Raw genomic sequence first — 20,177 nt, forward strand, 5'->3', positions numbered from 1 at the left:
TTTTGTTTCTTAAAGCACTTCACATTGACCAATGAATAACACAAGAATTACAAAGACATGTAACTCAAGGGATGAACCAGTGTTGTGTTTACAGGTAACAGCTTAGAAAATAATCAATTATAAATCGTATCTTTAGGCACTGTTACTAGCAGCCTGTCACAAAAACTCGTTTATTTACATTTCTTTAGTTTAATCCATTAAATTTTTTTTAACGATAACACAGTTTGACAACTATAAAATAGTTTTTTATAGGGTGGCTTGAGATTTTTGCGCAGTACTTAATATAATATAATATAATATAATATAATATAATATAATATAATATAATATAAATAAGTATAAATAGAGAACTGTGTTAAATATTTGTGATTTTCTAGTCGGTTGCACAAGCTCTTATTTTGAAAGTTCCAACAGGAAGATCCTAGCGTGACTTATCACAGTTTTCGGGCCCCTCCTTCAGTGGAGCATCCTCTGTACCCCTCACAGACAGACGGACGTAGACAGCTGGTCGTTCCCTGGCGCACCGGAGCCGTGGACAGCTCACGGGGACCAGCCACAGACTCAAGCCCGGGGATGGCGTCGCTCGGCGTGGGTCTCCATCCCGTCCGCAAGCGCGTTGCAGGCAGGAGTGCCGTGGTGGAGAGGAAAAACCTGCTGACCGTGTGCAGGTGGGGACTCCTCATGCTCTTCAGTGCTTTAACGACAGGGAGGACGAAACAGAGTCTGCAGCTGAATTCATGACGGCAGATAATTTAATTTCAGAGTCAGGTGCATGCATTTATTAAAGGTTGGCTTTTAAGGTTGCAGGATTACAGCCCTGCTCCATCCTTCAGTTAAACTATGAGCTAATGTGCATACAGAGCTGAGGGGAGGGAAAGTCACTGATTGTCTGCTGGGTGGGTTTAAAACCAGAGATGATCTCAGATCTGAGATGATGATGCTTATTTTGCACAGTAGGATAATTAAATTTTTCCTCATTCGCCCACCCACCCCAGCTTTACAACCCTTCCTTAAAGATTCATGCCACCACATTTCAGCTCACACCAGTGGAGAGTTAAAGCCAGAAATCTAGAAATACCCCCCCCCCCCCCCCCCCCCCAATACATTTTTTTTGACACAAACTTGAGTTTTCTTTGGATTTTTGTTACCCCCTATACACACAAATGAACCTTCCCATATATTTTATTTAGCAGCATTTTCAAAACAGTTAAAACTCCTACACATAAAACCGATTCCCTCAAAACATTTATAAGCAATTAGATGTTGAGGGGGGGGATATCGATGCCGAGGTGTGCACACATGTCACCGGTCAGGTTCTCCTCCCGTTTCTTCCAGCTGCAGTGAAAAACACCCTGCTACATGTATTGATTTGTGGTGCTTTTTTGGTTTTGCTGGCAGATGTCAGTTACCGACTGATAGTCCCTGTGGTGTTTTTGAGGCAGAGGGAAGAGAAAATGTGGAGGTGTCTGTATTTTGGCACCAAGGGAGCGTAACGACTCCGAAAACAAACTGATAAAAATGCTATCAGCTCAGCCTTGTTTTGAGAGCTGGCGAACAAATCCAGTTATAAAATGACTAACAGTGTTTTGAATCTTCAGGAGGCCTTCTGATATTGGTCACTTGAAAGGAAGGTAATTGGACACAGGTGCTCATACTTTCCCAGGTCTTCCTGCCTCCGCAACAGCCTTTATCTCACTGATTGGCACAAAGAGAGAGAAAACAGAGAAATCCTGAACAAAAGATGCCAATAATGGATTAATCGTGGGTTTTTAAGTAGAAACGATACAGGGATTTGGCTTTATAGTGACTGCTGTTTAGCAGAAAATGAGCAATTTGAATGTCAAATTGGGCTTGTTGTTGCTTTTTCCATTTTTCTGACAAAACAATCGAATCATGAAAGGAAGATGGCAGACTAATGAACTGTACTCTTAAAATTATATAGATTTAGATAAATATATCTATATAAACCCTGTAAATGTAGTAATGTAAAAATACCATGCATGTACATATAAATCAGTGAAATCTCTCTGTTTTAGATGCTCTGCTGTCTTCAACATGATAACAAATTACTCAGCAGTCTCTCTTTTTTTTTCTCCCGCTGCAGTAGATGAGTAAACGGTGAGGGTCACAGCAAATAAAGGGAAGTAAACAGAGATCACCGACAGCCTGCTGGCTTCAGTGTTTGCCCTGAGACCGTAAAAGCCAGCTTTATATTTGTTTATGCTGTCACTCGAGTTTTACCTGTCACACTTACCAGTATAGTTAAAACACAGACTCATCGTTGTAAGTACTTACAGCAGAATCCATCCATCCATTTTCTCATGCTTATCCAAGTCAGGGTCATCGGTGGGTTAAGCATATGCCAGTTGTTATAGGGTGAGAGGGGGTCTTCACCCTGGACGGGTTGGCAGTCTGTCGCAGGGCTAACACATAGACACAGATAAACATTCCTACCTCACCATCCCTCCCTGAGTCTGCTTCTGCTGGAGGTTTCTTCCTGTTAAAAGGGAGTTTTTCCTTCCCACTCCTAAAAGGTTGATTCCATTGATCTGGGCGTAGCGTTTTCAGTGGGAGAAACGTTTCGTCACTCATCCAAGAGACTGAAGAACTCTTTCCCCAACCTTATAAACGGGATGGGGAAAGACCATTGATTAATGATCAGTGGTCTTTCGATCAGTGGTTGTTGATCAACGGTCATGACAATTTGCATATTAATGATCAACGAACTGACCTCCCAGCCCATTGTTCCTTTGGTGATGCTGGTTTCAGTCATTGTGCAAATGTCCTGTTTATAAGGTTGGGGAAACCCGCAGTCAGCTGAGACGGAAGAAGTCACTTGGATGAGTGACCAAACGTTTGTCCCACTAAAAAACGCTGCGTCCAGATGAACAGAATCAACCTTTTGGGATTTACTTACCTTGATGATTGAGCATGCATCAAGACTTTCCTTCCCACTGTTGCCAAGTGCTTACTCAAAAGGGGTCATTTGATTGTTGGGGTTACTCTCTATTGTTGGAGCGTCTCCACATTACATTATAAGCACTTTGAGGTGTCTGTTGTTGTGATTTGGTGAAATAAAGTTGAATTGAATGAATCTTTTCTGCATGTCTTTGGACTGGGAGATGAAGCCAGAGAGACGCATTGGGGAGAAAATGCAAACTCCCACCAGTCGGTGGGTTTAAAGTACTAGCACCTCAGAGCAAGAGGGTCCTGCTCTGAGGTGCTAGTACTAATCACTGTGCTGCCAGCTTAAAACAGAAATGGGGGAAAAAATTAAAATGATCCCTGTTCCCAAATGATGTGTGTGGATGCACTGTGGGCTTGCCAGAGACTGTGCATGGTTGATATCTTTATAATTTTTTGCTTTAAACACATGTGCACAGAGTCATCGTAAAAGAGTGGCAAACAAGCAGGTTTGCGTTCTAGGGGCCTGGAAACGCTGTTAAAATGGTGAACAAACAAGATGCCGGTGTTTGCATACTGTTGCATACTGTAGAGAATCAGAATCAGAAAGCTCAGCAAAAAGAGATGAAGCTGTGCTTTCTAAGAAGTCATGTATCTGACCACGCGGTTTCCTGAATGAAGATGAACGCTTGATTTACAGTCATGTGAAATATTAAGTACACCGCTATGAATTAAGAGGGTAAGTAACAGCCAGGTGCTGATAATCAAATTTACTTGATTAGCTGATAATTAGGAAGTGTGAGGATCTCTGTGAAAGCAGATGTTCTGGCAGTTTGCTGGTCTGGAGCATTTAGTTGTGTTAGTGCAATAACTCAAAACTCAATCGTCCCAGGAGTCAATGTCCCAGTTAATTCTCTGACTCTACTGTAAGCTTGTTAACTTCACGACAATGCAATTAGAAAAAGATTGAGCAAGTATAGCTTGTTTAGAAAAGCCAGCAACCCACAAGACTTCTGGATAAAATGTCCTGTGGAGTGGATTTTTTTTTTTTTTTTCGCGTCATAACAACTGTGAGCACAGTGGTAAAGGGGTGATGGTTTGGGCTTGTTTTGCAGCCACAGTACCTGAGCTCCTTGCAGTCTTTGACATGACCACAAACTCCTCTCCATACCAAAGTATTCTCTAGTCAAATGTCAGGCCATCCGTCCAACAGTTTAAGTCAAAACTGGCTCCTGTGATCCTAATCACAGCAGCAAATCTGCAACAGAATGGCTGAAAAAGAAAAGAATCAAGGTGCTGAAATGACCCAAGTTCAGATTTCAACGTGACTGAAATGCTGTGGTGGGACCTTAAGAGAGCTGTGCATAAATGAAAACCTCAGTGAAGCAAAGCAACGTAGTAAGGAAGCCTGGGCCAAAAATCTTCTGTGAGACACGGACAACATCATTTCGAAAGTGATTATTAAGTTATTGCTGATAAAAGTTATTGCACAAAGTTAGCGAATCACGGAGTGTACTCAGATGTTCACGTTTAACAGCAGCGATTTGACTCGTCATCAAAGTCAGTCTCATGGCACCAGTTAAAATGTGCACTTTCTGATCATTACAGAAGAAGTGATAATTAATGAGCTGTCACATCATGAGAAACTTTTCTAAGTCACAAAGATTGGCAACAAAATACAGTCGACATGGGTTATTGTTGTGAGTCGCCTAGAAACAAGAGTCTCGCGACTTCATCTAGTTTAGCATCAATACCGTGTGACTGACTTCAGCGACACGTCAGTTAAAGTTTAAACACCTCTGTGTGTGTGTGTGTGTGTGTGTGTGTGTGTGTGTGTGTGTGTGTGTGTGTGATTTTCTGCTGTTGTCACGCTGACTGGAAGTCTACATTAAACGTTTTTTCAGGTGGCAGTTACACCTGACAGGATAAGCGCTGCACAGAGAGGAAATCGTGTCTGGCCTTTCGTGAGCTGGGCTGTTGATTTATTTTTTTCCCCCCATGGTGTCTGTATGTATGTGATGTGTGATTAATTTAAGGCTTTTACTGCTGGAAATCCGTCAGTTTTTAACCCGCTTTCACACTTGGTGATCACCCTGCTGCTAAGCAACGGCAGGGAGAAAGAGAGGCAGGGTGCGATATGAAGTTAGATTACACACACACACCGGCCAGTTTCATAAAGCGCACACACAGTGACACATCGCGTCTTTCTCTATTAACTTTCCTTCCTGCATAATCAGTTGCAATGAAATTAGGCAGAGTCGGTAGACTGTCATAGTGGGCTGCACATCATGGATGGTTTCATCAGAGGAGATTAATCAAAGGCCTCATTACACGTACTGAGGCCATGTGTTTATTTTCTCTGCCTTGTAATTGTCAAATGTTAAGTGTGGCGGTTAATGTGTGGTGGTTAATTACGATTTGTTTGTTCTCGTGGGCTTTTGAGATACTGTGTTAACAAGTCCCGAGCTCTGGACTAGATCGTTGCAGACGCCTCGTCTGTCGGCATTTATCCTCGTCTTGGAGGGCGTTCGGCTCGCGTCAGATGGCAACAAGAAAAGTGTTTTGCCACTGTGGCTGTTTGGATGTCGGTGTGGAAAAGTGGGAATTCATGTCTCACGTGTAAACCTCAGTGGTAAAAAGCAGAGACTGACACATCCTAACTTTAAGCACTTAGTTGTTTAAGCTTCATAAAACAAGTGAGACATAAAGCAGCTATCGTTCTCCCCCATCTGGTAAGTGAACTTTACCTTCAAAGACTCTTCCTGGACTTTTCAATGCAAGCCTTTCCTCTATATTTACAGTCACGTAGCTCTCCTTCTGGAGCTGAGTCTGTTTATACAGGCAATATTTGTGCAGTGTCCCTTTAAAACACAGACCCAGTGATTGATTTTGATACCCGTGTATCTGCTTTTTATGTTCAGGTTTTCAGTGAAGACTCTGCTGGACCACTCCTGTTTCGAGACCATAGATGACTCATCTCCAGAGTTCGTTAACTTTGTTTCCATCCTGGAGCACATCCTCAGCCATCGACTCAAAGGTAACAGAGCGGCGCAGCTGTAAAAGCCTGCACACATTAGCACAATTAAATGTAATTTTGCCTTTATTTGATGAGCTGATGGGAGAGATATATGATGTGCAGCGGAGGATACCTCAACCTCTTGTGTGCTTCAATCTGCAAATATACATTCAGGTTTGTTTAGATGTGAGCAACTCAGTTTTAATTTACCAGGTGAGTATCAAATATCAACAGTATTTGGGCTGCTTTTTGTTAGTGGTGCCGTCTCCAAGACGTGCATCATATCAGGATGTCACATGAGACCTACTGTGATGCCCTAACAAAAAAGACAGGAGGCCAAGCTGGAGGATTAGAGATGAAGATATCAGAGAGTTCAGGTGGAGAGAGTGAGAGAGGCCAGGCTGAGATGGTTTGGACTCGTGCAGTGGGGGGATAGTGGGTACAAAGTTGAAGATGGAGCTGCCAGGCAGGAGGAAAAGAGGAGAACCTCAGAGAAGATTCATGGATGAGGGTGAGGAAAACGGAAATACGTCACTGGTTTGTAAATAGAAAGAAGAAAAGTGTGTGGCGAGATGCTCCGTAAGTTTGTCTATGAGTGTGCATATTCACTAATATGTGTCCTATATGTCTGTGTGCGCTGTGAGGCTGTTGTGGATGTGCTGCCGTAGAGCGCGCGTGTGTGTGTGTTTTTGCTGTGTGAATGAGTGAAATAGAGTGTTGTTTGTGACTATGCAGGGAAACAGGTGATCGATGCAGTGAAAGAAAGGAGAAGGAAGAACACCAAGGAAAAGGGTGGGTGGGAGGGATGAAAAAGAAAGAAAGAGAAGAAAAAAGAAAACATTTTAATTAACGCATTAACGGAGAATTATGGCGTTTTATCTGCTGTGACATCACATTGAATTAGCAAATTGATATTAATAACTGAAACAGATTAGTTGTGCAAGAGAGGGAGAAAGGAAAAGAAAATGCAGCAGGCTCTTATCTGGAGTGAAGTTAATACAGCCACAGAGTGGTGCCGGGATCTGTCCGTCCACATGGAGCCGGTCCCTCCGGTCCGCCTCGGACTTCAGCATACCAACAAACCTAGGTCGTTTACGCTGAAGTCCTTTCAGCTCCCTGCTGTGACTCTTCACCTGCTCTCTCTGCTTGAAATGGCAGAATTTGGCCACAATAGGGCGTGGTCTCCCGGCCCCGACCTCTTAGCCCGGATATGATGGACACTTTCGAAGGTGATGTTCTTCACAGTGTCCTCCAGCAGATTCAGGTGGGTTTTAATGAAGCTTTTCACCGTTGCTTCCGCGTCCTCTCCAGCAGATTCTGGGATACTAGAAAACACAAGGTTATCTCTCATGCTACGGGCTTGTAGATCAATAAGTCTCTTTTTTTTTTTTCTTTTTTTTTTCTATGTTAAGCTGGGCCACATTTTCGGTAAGAGACTTGACCGAGTCCCGTAGCGTGCCGTTTTCAGCAGCGAGCATTTCCACCTGCTGCTGGGTGAACTCAGGGATAATCTCAGGGATTTAAATTCACGGTGTCAAATCTCCACCAGGGACAGCCTCGCATCGAAGCTGGACAACCGCTTATCGATTGACTCCAGCATGTCGGTAAAGTCTTTGCTGGCAGGCGACGTTGTGTCTACTGTGCGACTTCTTTTCGATGATGGGGTCTCATCTTTGGCCGGGGAAGATGCGCTCTGGGCCTTCTTCATTACTATACCCTTTTGACTGTGGTGATCATTCAGTATGAATGCACATGCATGCTCATACAAATGCTTGTTTCTTTCTTTTTCTTTTCTTTTTTTCCTCTCAGGTCAGATGTCTTGGTTCGGCTACGAGACTCCTCGGAGTTTCTGGGATTACATAAAAGCTGCCTGCAGTAAAGTACCTCATAACTGCATCCGAAGCATTGAGAGCATGGAAAATGTGCGATCATCTAGAGCAAAGGTAATTATAAAACTGACTATTGATCTGATTTGATTATTCTGAAGCTCTATTTTTCAGAAAATGATCATTTTTATTGAACAACATATTTGATTTAGGAAAACTGCAGGATAGAAGGCAAAGTCAAAGTATCCAGACCCTGCAGCACACAGTGCAGAATCAGTGCGTCATCATTTGCTCTGCTTTCCATTGTCCTCTTGGGAAAAGAACAAAGGGCAAACTTGTGATGGAGAGCAAACAGCCGCATGGTTAACGGCCACGTATTTTACAGGCACATTTAGACGTGTAGCTGGTTTTTTAATTCAAATATCAGAAGCTTCCACTAACAGCTGCATGTCACCTGTTTGTCTCTGCAGGGCAGGGCGTGGATCAGAGTCGTCCTGATGGAGAAAAGACTTTCAGAGTACATCACATTTGCACTGCGGGACTTCAGAGCCAGCAGGTCTAAACAAACAGTTATAATTGTGTTAATGAAAGCTATAACCTACGCCCTCAGTCTTTGCTCACTACTCCACGTTCGTGTACACAGTGAGACTTACTGATGTGTGTTGGCCGCAGGAGGTTTTATGAGGACGGAGCGATCATGCTGGGAGAGGAAGCTGGGCTGTTAGCCGACACGCTCATCGGACTCAACACCATCGACTTCAGGTACTCGTCCAGATGTTCTGAAAAAGAAACATGTTGCCAGAAAACTCAAAACTACTAAAATAATCAGCACAGTGGATTTGTTGCAGTTTGACACATATCCTGAAGGGTTTTTATTAGTTTATTTATTTTTGCATTTTGAAAAATAGGATCATCCTAAATTATATCTATAAATGTATGAAACATTTTACCAGTGAGTGTGGGAATGTTAAAGTATTGGAAATGTTGGTGGCCACCTGCAGCTACAGCTGTGGTCAGATCGAAGGCTTCGTGTTTCTATTTTCAATTAGAAAACACATTTTCATATATTTAACGAGTCATCCGACCAAAGGACCAGTGAAGTTACGCCATGGTCAAGTCTTTGTTGTCCGTCTGTCCACAGTTCACATAAATCGCTATTCCTCCTACGGTATTCGTCTTAATTTAATCAAACTCATACACAGTGATCACCTAAAGAACGGGTCTCAAACTCCAGTCCTCGAGGGCCGATGTCCTGAAACTTTTCCATGTGTCCCTGCTGCAACACACCTGAATAAAATTAGTAGGTCATTAGCAAGACTCTATGGAAGTTCATTTTTCCAAACATTTACCATCCATCCATCCATTTTCATCCGCTTTGTCCGGGGCCGGGTCGCGGGGGCAGCAGCCTAAGCAAAGAGGCCCAGACCTCCCTCTCCCCAGCCACCTCCTCCAGCTTATCCGGGGGAATACCAAGGCGTTCCCAGGCCAGCCGAGAGATATAATCTCTCCAGCGTGTCCTGGGTCTGCCCCGGGGCCTCCTCCCAGTGGGACATGCCTGGAACACCTCACCCAGGAGGCGCCCAGGGGGCATCCATGTCAGATGCCCGAACCACCTCAGCTGGCTCCTTTCGATGTGGAGCAGCAGCTGCTCTACTCTGAGCCCCTCCCGGATGGCCAAACTTCTCACCCTATCTCTAAGGGAGAGGCCAGCCACCCTTCGGAGGAAGCTCATTTCTGCCGCTTGTATCTGCGATCTCGTTCTTTCGGTCACTACCCACAGCTCGTGGCCATAGGTGAGGGTAGGGACGTAGATCGACCGGTAAATTGAGAGCTTCGCTTTTACACTCAGCTCCCTCTTCACCACGACGGACCGGTGCAGCGTCCGCATTACTGCAGCTGCAGCCCCGATCCGTCTGTCGATCTCCGGCTCCCTTCTCCCATCACTCGCGAACAAGACCCCGAGATACTTGAACTCCTCCAGTTGGGGCAGGAACTCATCCCCGACCCGGAGTGGGCACTCCACCCTTTTCCGGCTGAGAACCATGGCCTCAGATTTGGAGGTGCTGATCCTCATTCCCGCTGCTTCACACTCGGCTGCGAACCGCTCCAGTGCGAGCTGGAGGCCCTCACCCGATGAAGCCAACAGAACCACATCATCTGCAAAAATCAGAGATGAGATTCTGAGGCCACCAAAGTGAAAGCCCTCCACCACTTGGCTGCGCCTAGAAATCCTGTCCATAAAAATTATGAACAGAACCGGAGACAAAGGGCAGCCCTGGCGGAGCCCATCACCCACCGGGAACGAGTCCGACTTATTGCCGGCAATGCGAACCAAGCTCTTGCAACGGTTGTATAGGGATCGAATGGCCCGTAGCAATGGGCCAGACACCCCATATTCCCGCAACACCTCCCACAGGACACCCCGAGGGACACGGTCGAATGCCTTCTCCAAGTCCACAAAACACATGTAGACTGGTTGGGCAAACTCCCATGCACCCTCAAGTATCCTGGAGAGGATAAAGAGCTGGTCCAGTGTTCCGCGACCAGGACGAAAACCGCATTGTTCCTCCTGTATCCGAGGTTCGACTAACGGACGAACTCTCCTTTCCAGCACCCTGGCATAGACTTTCCCAGGGAGGCTGAGGAGTGTGATCCCCCTGTAGTTGGAACACACCCTCCGGTCCCCTTTCTTGAAGATGGGGACCACCACCCCGGTCTGCCAGTCCACAGGTACTGCCCCTGATCTCCACGCAACATTGCAGAGGCGTGTCAACCAGGACAGCCCTACAACGTCCAGAGCCTTCAGGAACTCGGGGCGGACCTCATCAACACCAGGGGCTCTGCCACCAAGGAGTTGTTTAACTGCCTCAGTGACCTCGCCCCCGGAAATTGGCGGGTCATTCCCCTCATCCCCAGACTCTGCTTCCTCCTCGGAAGACGTGTCAGTGGGATTAAGGAGGTCCTCGAAGTATTCCTTCCACCGCCTGACAATTTTCTCAGTCGACGTCAGCAGCGCTCCGCCAGCACTATACACAGTGCAGGTAGAGCACCGCTTTCCCCTCCTGAGACGTCTGACGGTTTGCCAGAATCTCTTCGAGGCAGCCCGAAAGTCTTTTTCCATGGCCTCTCTGAACTCCTCCCACACCCGAGTTTTTGCTTCAGCCACTGCCCGAGCCGCATTCCGCTTGGCCTGTCGATACCTGTTGGCTGCCTCCGGAGTCCCACAGGCTAACCAAGCCCGATAGGACTCCTTCTTCAGCCTGGTGGCTCCCTTCACCTCTGGTGTCCACCATTTGGTTCGGGGATTACCACCACGGCAGGCACCAACCACCTTGCGGCCGCAGCTCAATGCAGCAGCTTCGGCAATGGAGACGCTGAACATGGTCCATTCGGACTCAATGTCCCCAGTCTCCCTCGGAATGCTGTTGAAGCTCTGCCGGAGGTGTGCGTTGAAGATCTCGCGGACTGGGGCCTCTGCTAGACGTTCCCAGCACACCCTCACTACGCGTTTAGGTGCACCAGGTCTGTCCAGCGTCTTCTCCCGCCACCTGATCCAACTCACCACCAGGTGGTGATCAGTTGACAGCTCAGCCCCTCTCTTTACCCGAGTGTCCAGAACATATGGTCGCAGGTCTGCTGATACGATTACAAAATCGATCATCGACCTACGGCCTAGAGCATCCTGGTGCCACGTGCACTTATGGACACTCTTATGTTCAAACATTTACATTTACTTAAATTTGCTTGAGTATGGTTGGGGGTTGCTACCTCAGCATGCGGTCAAGTTCTATTGAATGGGGACACATTTAAAAGTTTCAGGACACCGGCCCTCGAGGACTGGAGTTTGACACCCCTGACCTAAAGGGTCTTCAGCCAGACTGTGCTCGAGGGCTAGTTGGATTTGCCACGCATGTTGCGTACCACTTGCATCCTGTTAGGTGGTAAAGATCATCATCTTATTGGTCACTTTCATGGATGAGTGGCCCTGTTATGTTAAGATCAGTAACCTGGTTAATGCTGTATACATATACATATTTTCCTGCTTTTTGTGGCCATTGTTACTGCTGACCATGTAGTCATAATATTTCCGAGCAGTTTCATTTGGTTCTGAACTAGATTCATTTGTCCTGTATATGAGTGTTTGCTGACCTGCCATTTGTGATGGAGTATAAGACAACAGACCAACAACATCACTGGCGTTCTGAGCTACTGTCCTACATACGCCAAGAGGGATCAAGCAGAAGTACAGTTCTGTGCAAAAGTTTTGAGCCACCACTCATGAATAGACCTTCTGAAAGCCTGAAAAACTACTGCTCAAGACGACTTTAAAAATAACAAGAAAGTCTGTTTTGTTTTGAAGCAAAAAATATAAAGAAATATGGGTGGCTCAAGAGTTTTGCACAGTACCGTAACTGAAAGAGTTTCATTATTTACTCTCAAAACTTTAGAGTAAATAATACTGCGGTGACATGATACCGCATGCTGTGAATGTTTTTGTGTTTGCAGTGCTTCTTCTGAAAAATTATTTATGTTTTTCTTTTAAAATTATAACAAAATTAAACCATTATATGGAAAATTAGTCACATAAGCCAAACGTTTTAAATTCAGCTTCATTATTTCTGATAAAATTAGAGCTGCTTTGGAGAATAAACTGTTATCTGCTCCTGATGAAGGGCCTGCTGATTGAAGAGTGCAGTTCAGGTGACAGATGCAAAGAAGTTGAGCTGTGAAACACTTCATCCTCAGGAAGCTGAGAGACGTCAGAAGAAGGACAGGATGAGGGTGGACACTGAAGCTCTGACTAACATGCCATCTAAATGAATGTGCTGCATTTCAAACGGTCACAGACAGACCCAGCTTTAATGTTTCATCTTGTTCTGTCTCAAGCTTCTGTCTGAAAGGTGAGGGTCTGGATGGCAGCTGCCCTGCTGTGATTGACTACACGCCTTACTTGAAGTTCACTCAGAGGTATGAGATCAAATAATTCACATCACACGGTCCGTCTCTGGTGTAGTGTGTATTTTATTAGTGTCTGAGCACTGATGGTGTTGAGCTCAAAAGGCTCGAAACTTCGTGAAACGTGGCACGTGTATCCTTTGTGGTAAAAAAAGATATTTGTTGAAAGTGTTTAAGTGGCGCTTCACCTCCCCATGCAAAGTAGCCCCGGTGCTGCATTTCACCTGTATTTATGAAACTTTGTATCCTGTATTGTCCTAAGATGTACAAACATTTTTACCATAAGCAGACAGGAAGTTGTGATTTATGCACAATTCTTGCAGTTTCTTAGTGTCACACTTGAATAAACCCTTCCTAGAGATTGAATTAGATCAGTGGTGTTGAACATAAGGCCCAAGAGTCTTTGTCTAGTGGCTTTACCTTTGGATGTATAGCTCCAAAAAGCTTCTGCTGCCTTGAAGTCATGCCATTGTCAATCATTTTAGTTTCAAGATTCAGTTTTGGTGCCTTTTTTGCCAGTTATACTTTAACAACTGTCAGAGATTTAATCTGATCAACTGGTCAATTTAATCTAATGATCTTGAGTTGTGCTGAAATGTGAAGGTTTTTAGTTTAGATTGAAGTCATGCTTGCTGAGAGTTTAGGCCTGGAGACATCTGTGTGCTAGTACAGAGTCACCCTCACCGCTCCACCGAGTGGTAACAGCATCGTGTAAAAAAACCTCTGGTATACATGATATTTTCATTGTGGATTCAACACAGTATACAGCAGTGTTCTCATAATTAGTGTTTTCCAACACCCTCTAGTGGGCACAGGAAGTGATGGATTCGTGCTCCTGGGAATATCACAACCATAGCACGTCTCAACAAGCAGGAGGTGTGAAGGCTTGAAGCTTTTTAGTGGAGAAACCCTAAACAGTGCAGCGGCAGTAATGTACCACATTTTCCTGTATTGTATCATGAAGTCCTGAACAGTTTAAATGCACAGACGGTTTGTGTGCAGGGTGAATAATGAGGGAAGTGGTCTTACCACAATTTACTCACCAGTATCGACAAATCTTGCTAAACTCACTTGTCATTAGGCTTTAGATTGTATTGCTTTTGCAGGAATTTATAACATATTACATTCTTGACAGTGACGTGACCTGTTACTACCTGAAAATAAAGGTTAGTGTGAATATGACAGTAAATGATGAAATTATGCAAAGCAGGTGTGGTACATTTCAATAAATTGCAGCATGCATTTCCCATTTTTATAACAAAATCTGAAGAAATGAGAGGTGTCTCAAGACTTTTGCACGGTACTGTATGCGAGCTGTGTACTAATCGGGTACGCACTTTTGTCCTGTGCAGCGCAGACAGCATCAGCAGTGATGAGGAGGAGATGAGGACTCTGGGGAGCAGCGGCAGTGAGAGCAGCACACCTGACAAAACAGCCACGGCTGCCTCCATCTTTACTGAGCAGAGCAACCTGGTCAGCAAGTGCAAACGCTTCGAGCAGAAGTATCGCATGGCACTGGAACAAAAGGTAGCATCAGTGGGAGTTTCATATTAGTGTTAATTTACGATGACGGGGCAGGAAGGCAGTAAATGCCAGTGTGACATTTGTTTTTGTTTTCTCACACAAACAAATATTCAGCTTTATGTTATATCTTCATTGTGGCTCCTTGCTGTGGTTGTTCCTGATTCAGGGTTCTTGTTTGTAGTGAAAAGCAGGCCATTCAGATGCATGTGCTGAAGTTAATAAACCAGATGTGTATTTGTTTGCCTCAGGGCTACCTGGAAGAACTTGTCCGTCTACGAGAAGCCCAGCTGTCGGAGGCTGTGTCCCAAAGCAAAGCCCTTCAGCAGAGCCTGGCAGACACACACCTCTCCCACACACTGGAGAAAGAACAGCTTGAGTATATCATATTGGAACTACAGGACCAATTGTGAGTCCATTCTGGTGTGTGTTTTTTGTTGGTGTTGGGTGGAAAGGTTTACAGTTGCTCCAACTGTGAGTTTGACATTCAAGACACAGCAAGTAGCCTGAAGGTTGCAGGTGGTTTGTTTGTTGCTGAATCTATTGCAGTCAGCGCTGCTTCAGTCAAACGGCATCAGCTTTCCATTAATATTCTGAGACAGTGATTCCCAACCGAGTGCCATGTGGGGGCACTCTGGCAGTAGCCTGTCGGTATGTGGAAAGATTAGCTGAACTAATGAGAAAAAACAGAAATGACAGTTTAATTACAAAATTGCGTGGAGCTCAATAGGCGTGAGCAGAGAAGCGTCATGGTCTTTGGGTCTTTCACTCCAGCCTACATTCTCTCGCCACATGATGCCGGGAAATGTCATGCACCAGGAGGAACCCAAGACCCCCTGCATCAGCGAAGGGTCTGAAAATGGGTTCAAGGATTTCCTCAAGATACCTTATGGTATTTAGGGTGTTGTTGCCTAGCCTGTAGAGGTCTGTTCATCCACCCATGGATATGTCTCTCCACACCATAACTGACCCACCACCAAACTGGTCAATGCTGAAATATGTTACAGGCACCATAATGTTCTCCACGGCTTCTCCAGAACCTTTCATGTCTGTCACTGGTGCTCAGGGGCAACCTGCTCTTATCTGTGACAGCAAATTGGGCTCTAAATGCTGGGCAGTGAACATGGGGCCTTCTAGAGGACATTGTGGGCCCCTAGTGGACACCCATGAAGTCTGTTTCTGTTTGTTTGGTCAGAGACATTCACATCAGTGTCCTGCTGGAAGCTATTGTGTAGCTGTTCCCAGTGCTCCTTCTCTAGTTTAAAAAAATCCTGATTCTTCTTCTGTTGTCCTCCATTTGTCTATTTTCATGTAATTTTTTAAGGACGCACTACACAGTACTGTATCTGGAAGAAAAAACACCCATAAAGATTAGTCTCTAACATTCTTCTTTCATTGTCAAAGAAACTGGTTTTAGTAGAGACAGTGTGCCGGTACTGTGGCCCAGGCCTGAATATGTCAAAACGTTTCCTGTGGGATTGCAGATGCCCCCAGAAAATGACTTTTCCACTCGCACCACATCCTGGCAACTGATTGATGAGCTTAATTTCCTTTACTATTGTTTGTTTATGTTCCTCTTGAAATGAAAGGATAGCAGCACCGTATTATTACATATAAGCAGGCTGACATGTTAGGCTGATGTGGTGAAGATTGTAAATTGTACAGTTTCCTGCAAGATTAATTTACAGTTCTTTTTAGTGTTGGTGTTAAAGGTATCACAAGATTGATTTAAAAAGTATTTCAATTATTTAGACATTAATTTTTTTTTAAAAAGATGATTGTGACATTAGAATAAATATTACTTACTTTGTCTCGTGTTTTCAGGACAGTGCTTAAAAACAACGACTTGCGATCTAGACAAGAGTTAACAGCTCATCTGACCAATCAGTGGCCATCTCCCGATGCCATGGATGCCAATGCTGTTGCCTTGGATACACTGCTGTACAGGAAGACTACAGGACAGTGGGAGGAGTATGTACAAAGTCCTTGTAAAAGAAAATCTTCAGCCTACAAGCATTTATTTGGACGGTTATTTTGAAGTGTTTTCTACATTTGCTTTTATTTTCATGGTCAAACATAAGGCCCAGGGGCCAGAATTTGCCCGGCAAAGGCTCCTCCAAGGCTCACTGGATGGCTTTGGAAAACGTGAAGGAGGACATATATTTTTTAGTTTTCTTACAGCTTTTACCTACAAGAAAAACCTCCCCTATTGCCATTCATACATAAACAAAGTAATTAAGTAAAAGAAAAATAACTAAATGACAGAAAAGGTCCTCTTCTTGTACTATCAATTATAAAAAATTCAGCTTTTTTTAATTTAATTTTTACAATGGGTCCACTTAAAAAAAAAAAAGCTACTAGAAACTTTTCTGTAACTTAACTTAAATGTTTATCTATTAATATTGACAGATTTCTTTCATTTACTACAGCAGAATTTCTTTATCATGTAGAAAACAGAAAAAGAAGTTAAAATTGCACTTTTTTTATATTCATTTGGATTACATGTATATTTCATAGTGCTGTCAGCACGCTAAACGCGTTAATGTAGTCATCATGATTAACGCGATTAAAACTTTTAACTCTGTCAACCCGTCTGGAGTGCAGAATGGACAAACTTCGGACAAACTGCCCGAAATGCGTTGACAGCGACATTCCAGGGATTTTGAGACAGTCTGCGCTCCAGGTGAGTTAATTGTTAATCGTGTTAGTCATGATGCCTGCGTTTAGCTGCATTAACGCATTAATGCCAAGTCAACCCCACACGGACTAATCTACGTTAACTCGTTAATGGGGATTTGCCAATTTTGCGCTGACAGCTGTAATATTTAAACATCTTTACAGATATTCAAGTTTTTCTGGTTTCGTCAACTTAAGATCAAAGTGGGATATATATGGCCCACAATCTCTGCAAGGCCAATAGTACAATACCCTGTGATATGCAAACCAAAACAGTAAATATTTATTATTCAAACTTTTGGGTTCAGATGAAAAAAAAGTTTGAACAGCCAGCAGGTGGAGCCTCTGTCCTCACGAAGGAACAAGTTAATTATATCTGCTCTCATTTACATCATTCGTGTTGAGGAACTTTAAAAATAAGCAAGAAGGCAAGGCAAGTTTATTTATATAGCACAATTCAACAACAAGGTGATTCAAAGCGCTTTACAGAGACATTAAAGAACAAAAACAAATAAAAAGCATGATTTAAAATTGATTAAAAAACAAACAAACAAACAAAACACAAAAAAACAAAACAAAAAACAGTAGGTAAAATCAGAACAGTAGATAAAATCAGTAGTTAAAATGTAAGTTTTGAAATTTAAGCTTAAAAGTGTGGATTTGGTGTTTTGTTTTTTGTTTTTTTTCAAAAGCAGCTGAGAACAGGTGAGTCTTCAACCTGGATTTAAATAAACTGAGTGTTTCAGCTGATCTGAGGCTTTCTGGGACTTTGTTCCAGATATATGGAGCATAAAAGCTGAATGCAGCTTCTCCGTGTCTGGTTCTGACTCTGGGAACGGATAAAAAACAGGATCCAGATATCCATGAGGGATCTGGAAGGTTCATACTGGGCCAGGAGGTCACTGATGTATTTTGGTCCTAAACCATTCAGAGCTTTATAGACCAGCATCAGAACTTTAAAGTCTATCCTCTGACGGACAGGCAGCCAGTGTAAGGACCTCAGAGCTGGACTGATGTGGTCCACTTTTTTGGTCTTAGTGAGGACTCGAGCAGCAGAGTTCTGAATGAGCTGTAGTTGTCTGACTGATTTTTTTTTAGGTAGACCTGTAAAGATGCTGTTACAGTAATCAAGCCTACTAAAGATGAATGCATGGACTAGTTTTTCCAGGTCCTGTTGAGACATCAGATCTTTTATCCTTGAAATATTCTTGAGGTGATAGTAAGCTGATTTTGTTATTGTCTTAATGTGTTTTTCTAAGTTTAGGTCTGCATCCATCACTACACCCAAATTTCTTGCCTGGTTTGTGGTTTTTAGGTGTATAGATTGAAGTTCTCTGAAGTGAAGTGAAACAGAAACAAAGTGTTTCAAGGCTTGATGTGCTGAGTGTTCATGGATGCTCTTCTGCATACCTTGATTCTAACAAGTGGTTATTTGAGCTACGGTTGCCTTCCTATCAGCTTCAAGGAGTCTGGCCGTTCTCCTCTTTCAACAGGTCATCTTGACCATGGGTAAATTTGCTGAGATGCTTACTTGTGATTGGCTACTTGGGTATTTGTATCAGAATACTTTCCCTAGGGGAAATTATTATTATTGTTATTATTATTAATGAACAGGGGAACAGCTGTTCCTAATAAAGTGTCAGTGACTGTATATAGAACATTGTCTTTACACAATTTGAGTCCGTTGTTACGTTTTAAGTTTGTACACAAACTTTTGTCTTGCCCTAAATTACCAACACAGTGTATTTAAATGGCTTTTGTCTCATGAAGTACTCGAAGTACTGCCATCAAAAACTCATTCAACTGATGAATTTTTTGGTCCTATCAGCACCAATTATACTGTGTGGCCTTTATTGATCTTTGTCCATTCATTGCAGGAAGAGTTTCCAGAGTCTGGAGCAGCTCTCTGCAGACATGAGCATTTCCCAGAATTCTCTCGAACCGTCCAACATGCTGAGTCTGGAGGCCAGGTCAGCCAGCTCAAAGTGGACTCACCAAGGTACGTCTGCACCTGGTAGCAAGCACTGCTGTCTGCGAAGCTTTCCATCGCTGGTGTGAACATTTACTGTACGTCTTGTCATCCAGGCAAAGAAGAAACTCCTTCTCTAAGAGGTCTGTGTGGCTCCCTGACCTCAGTCACCAGCTACAAGTCTCTGGCCAGCCTGAGGTCGAATGAATGTTTGGCCAGTCCTACAACAGAGGTCAGCAGCCCAAGTTTCACTCCTTCATAGGGAATGAAGAGTTAAAAACGCCTTTTGGCCAGGGCCAGATAATCCAGGAACCTTCTCCGTTTTGGAAATTGTTTGTAGAGGTTTATGTTATGTATGTGGAACTTGAGGATCTGGTGTAGCATGATCCAGCTCCATCAGTCTGAATGACGTCTTAATAATGTTCCACACCGATGAAATGACAGAGGATCTTCAAATGGAACTTCATCAGTATATGTTCAGTGTTTAGTTTTGTTTGTTTTTATCTGTGGAGCATTGTTGATTTCTATTTTAGGAAGTATTAGTCTGAATTATGTCACTTTACAGCCCAGAGGGGGCAGTGAAAAGGCTGCGCCTCTCTTAGGCTCTAGAGATTATACCATACTGAAAATACTGACTGTAGGTCAGAGGTCTGAGAGGGAAAAATGAAAGACTACAAACCAGAGTGTCACTGAATTATTTTCTGTTGATAATGGGATGTATTCATATTTTTGGTTCTGTTGGTGGTGCCATAAATCACCCTTTTCTTCTATTTGTGATGGTTAATGTGCCTGTTTTGTCTCAGTACGTCATCAGTGTTTGGGATGAGGCAGTCTTTGTTGTTTGGTGTTTTTCTTCAGTTTTTCATCAGCCTTATGTTGCCACTGTTGTGTATCACGTGGTTTTGTTCTCAGGTAAGGATCACTATGAGTAATAACCACCCCAAATTTCTGGGTTTTATTTTAAAGTTGAGCTTTATTCCCTTTAATTATTAAAATGCAGTATTTCACTGTAATGGCTGGTTACCGTGGATAGATCATTGTTTAAAGTCTGTGTTGCGATTCAGTATGAATACAATTTGTATTGTTGGTAACTAAGCCGTGTACCTCAACACTAAACTCATTACTTTTTGCCTTCACCTCGTTCCAGCGGTCGTTTGCACAGACATACAGCAGATGTTTTACTGGATTTACCTTGTTATTCTTTATTTGAATAAACTACACTGAAACACTGACAACTTGATGGTGACATTTGAGTTTCTTGTCAACAGCAACAGGTGTGAGGAAAAGGTAATCGGGTATAGAAAATGAC

At 43.6% G+C, this 20,177-nt stretch overlaps 1 protein-coding gene across 1 annotated transcript; it reads left to right on the forward strand.

Annotated features, from left to right (window-relative positions):
* Nucleotides 1-410: 410 nt before the first annotated feature.
* rundc3b (RUN domain containing 3b) lies at nucleotides 411-20,103 on the forward strand. Its single transcript, XM_026184070.1, has 11 exons — nucleotides 411-668; nucleotides 5,826-5,941; nucleotides 7,730-7,863; nucleotides 8,217-8,302; nucleotides 8,419-8,508; nucleotides 12,634-12,714; nucleotides 14,055-14,229; nucleotides 14,475-14,632; nucleotides 16,048-16,194; nucleotides 18,777-18,898; nucleotides 18,985-20,103. Exons 1-11 carry the CDS (start codon nucleotides 574-576, stop codon nucleotides 19,128-19,130), a joined length of 1,350 nt encoding a protein of 449 aa, XP_026039855.1. The 5' UTR covers nucleotides 411-573; the 3' UTR covers nucleotides 19,131-20,103.
* The last annotated feature ends 74 nt before the right edge of the window (nucleotides 20,104-20,177 follow it).

The sequence above is a fragment of the Astatotilapia calliptera genome, chromosome 11, assembly GCF_900246225.1.
Source record: "Astatotilapia calliptera chromosome 11, fAstCal1.2, whole genome shotgun sequence".
In the NCBI taxonomy this organism is placed as follows: domain Eukaryota; kingdom Metazoa; phylum Chordata; class Actinopteri; order Cichliformes; family Cichlidae; genus Astatotilapia; species Astatotilapia calliptera.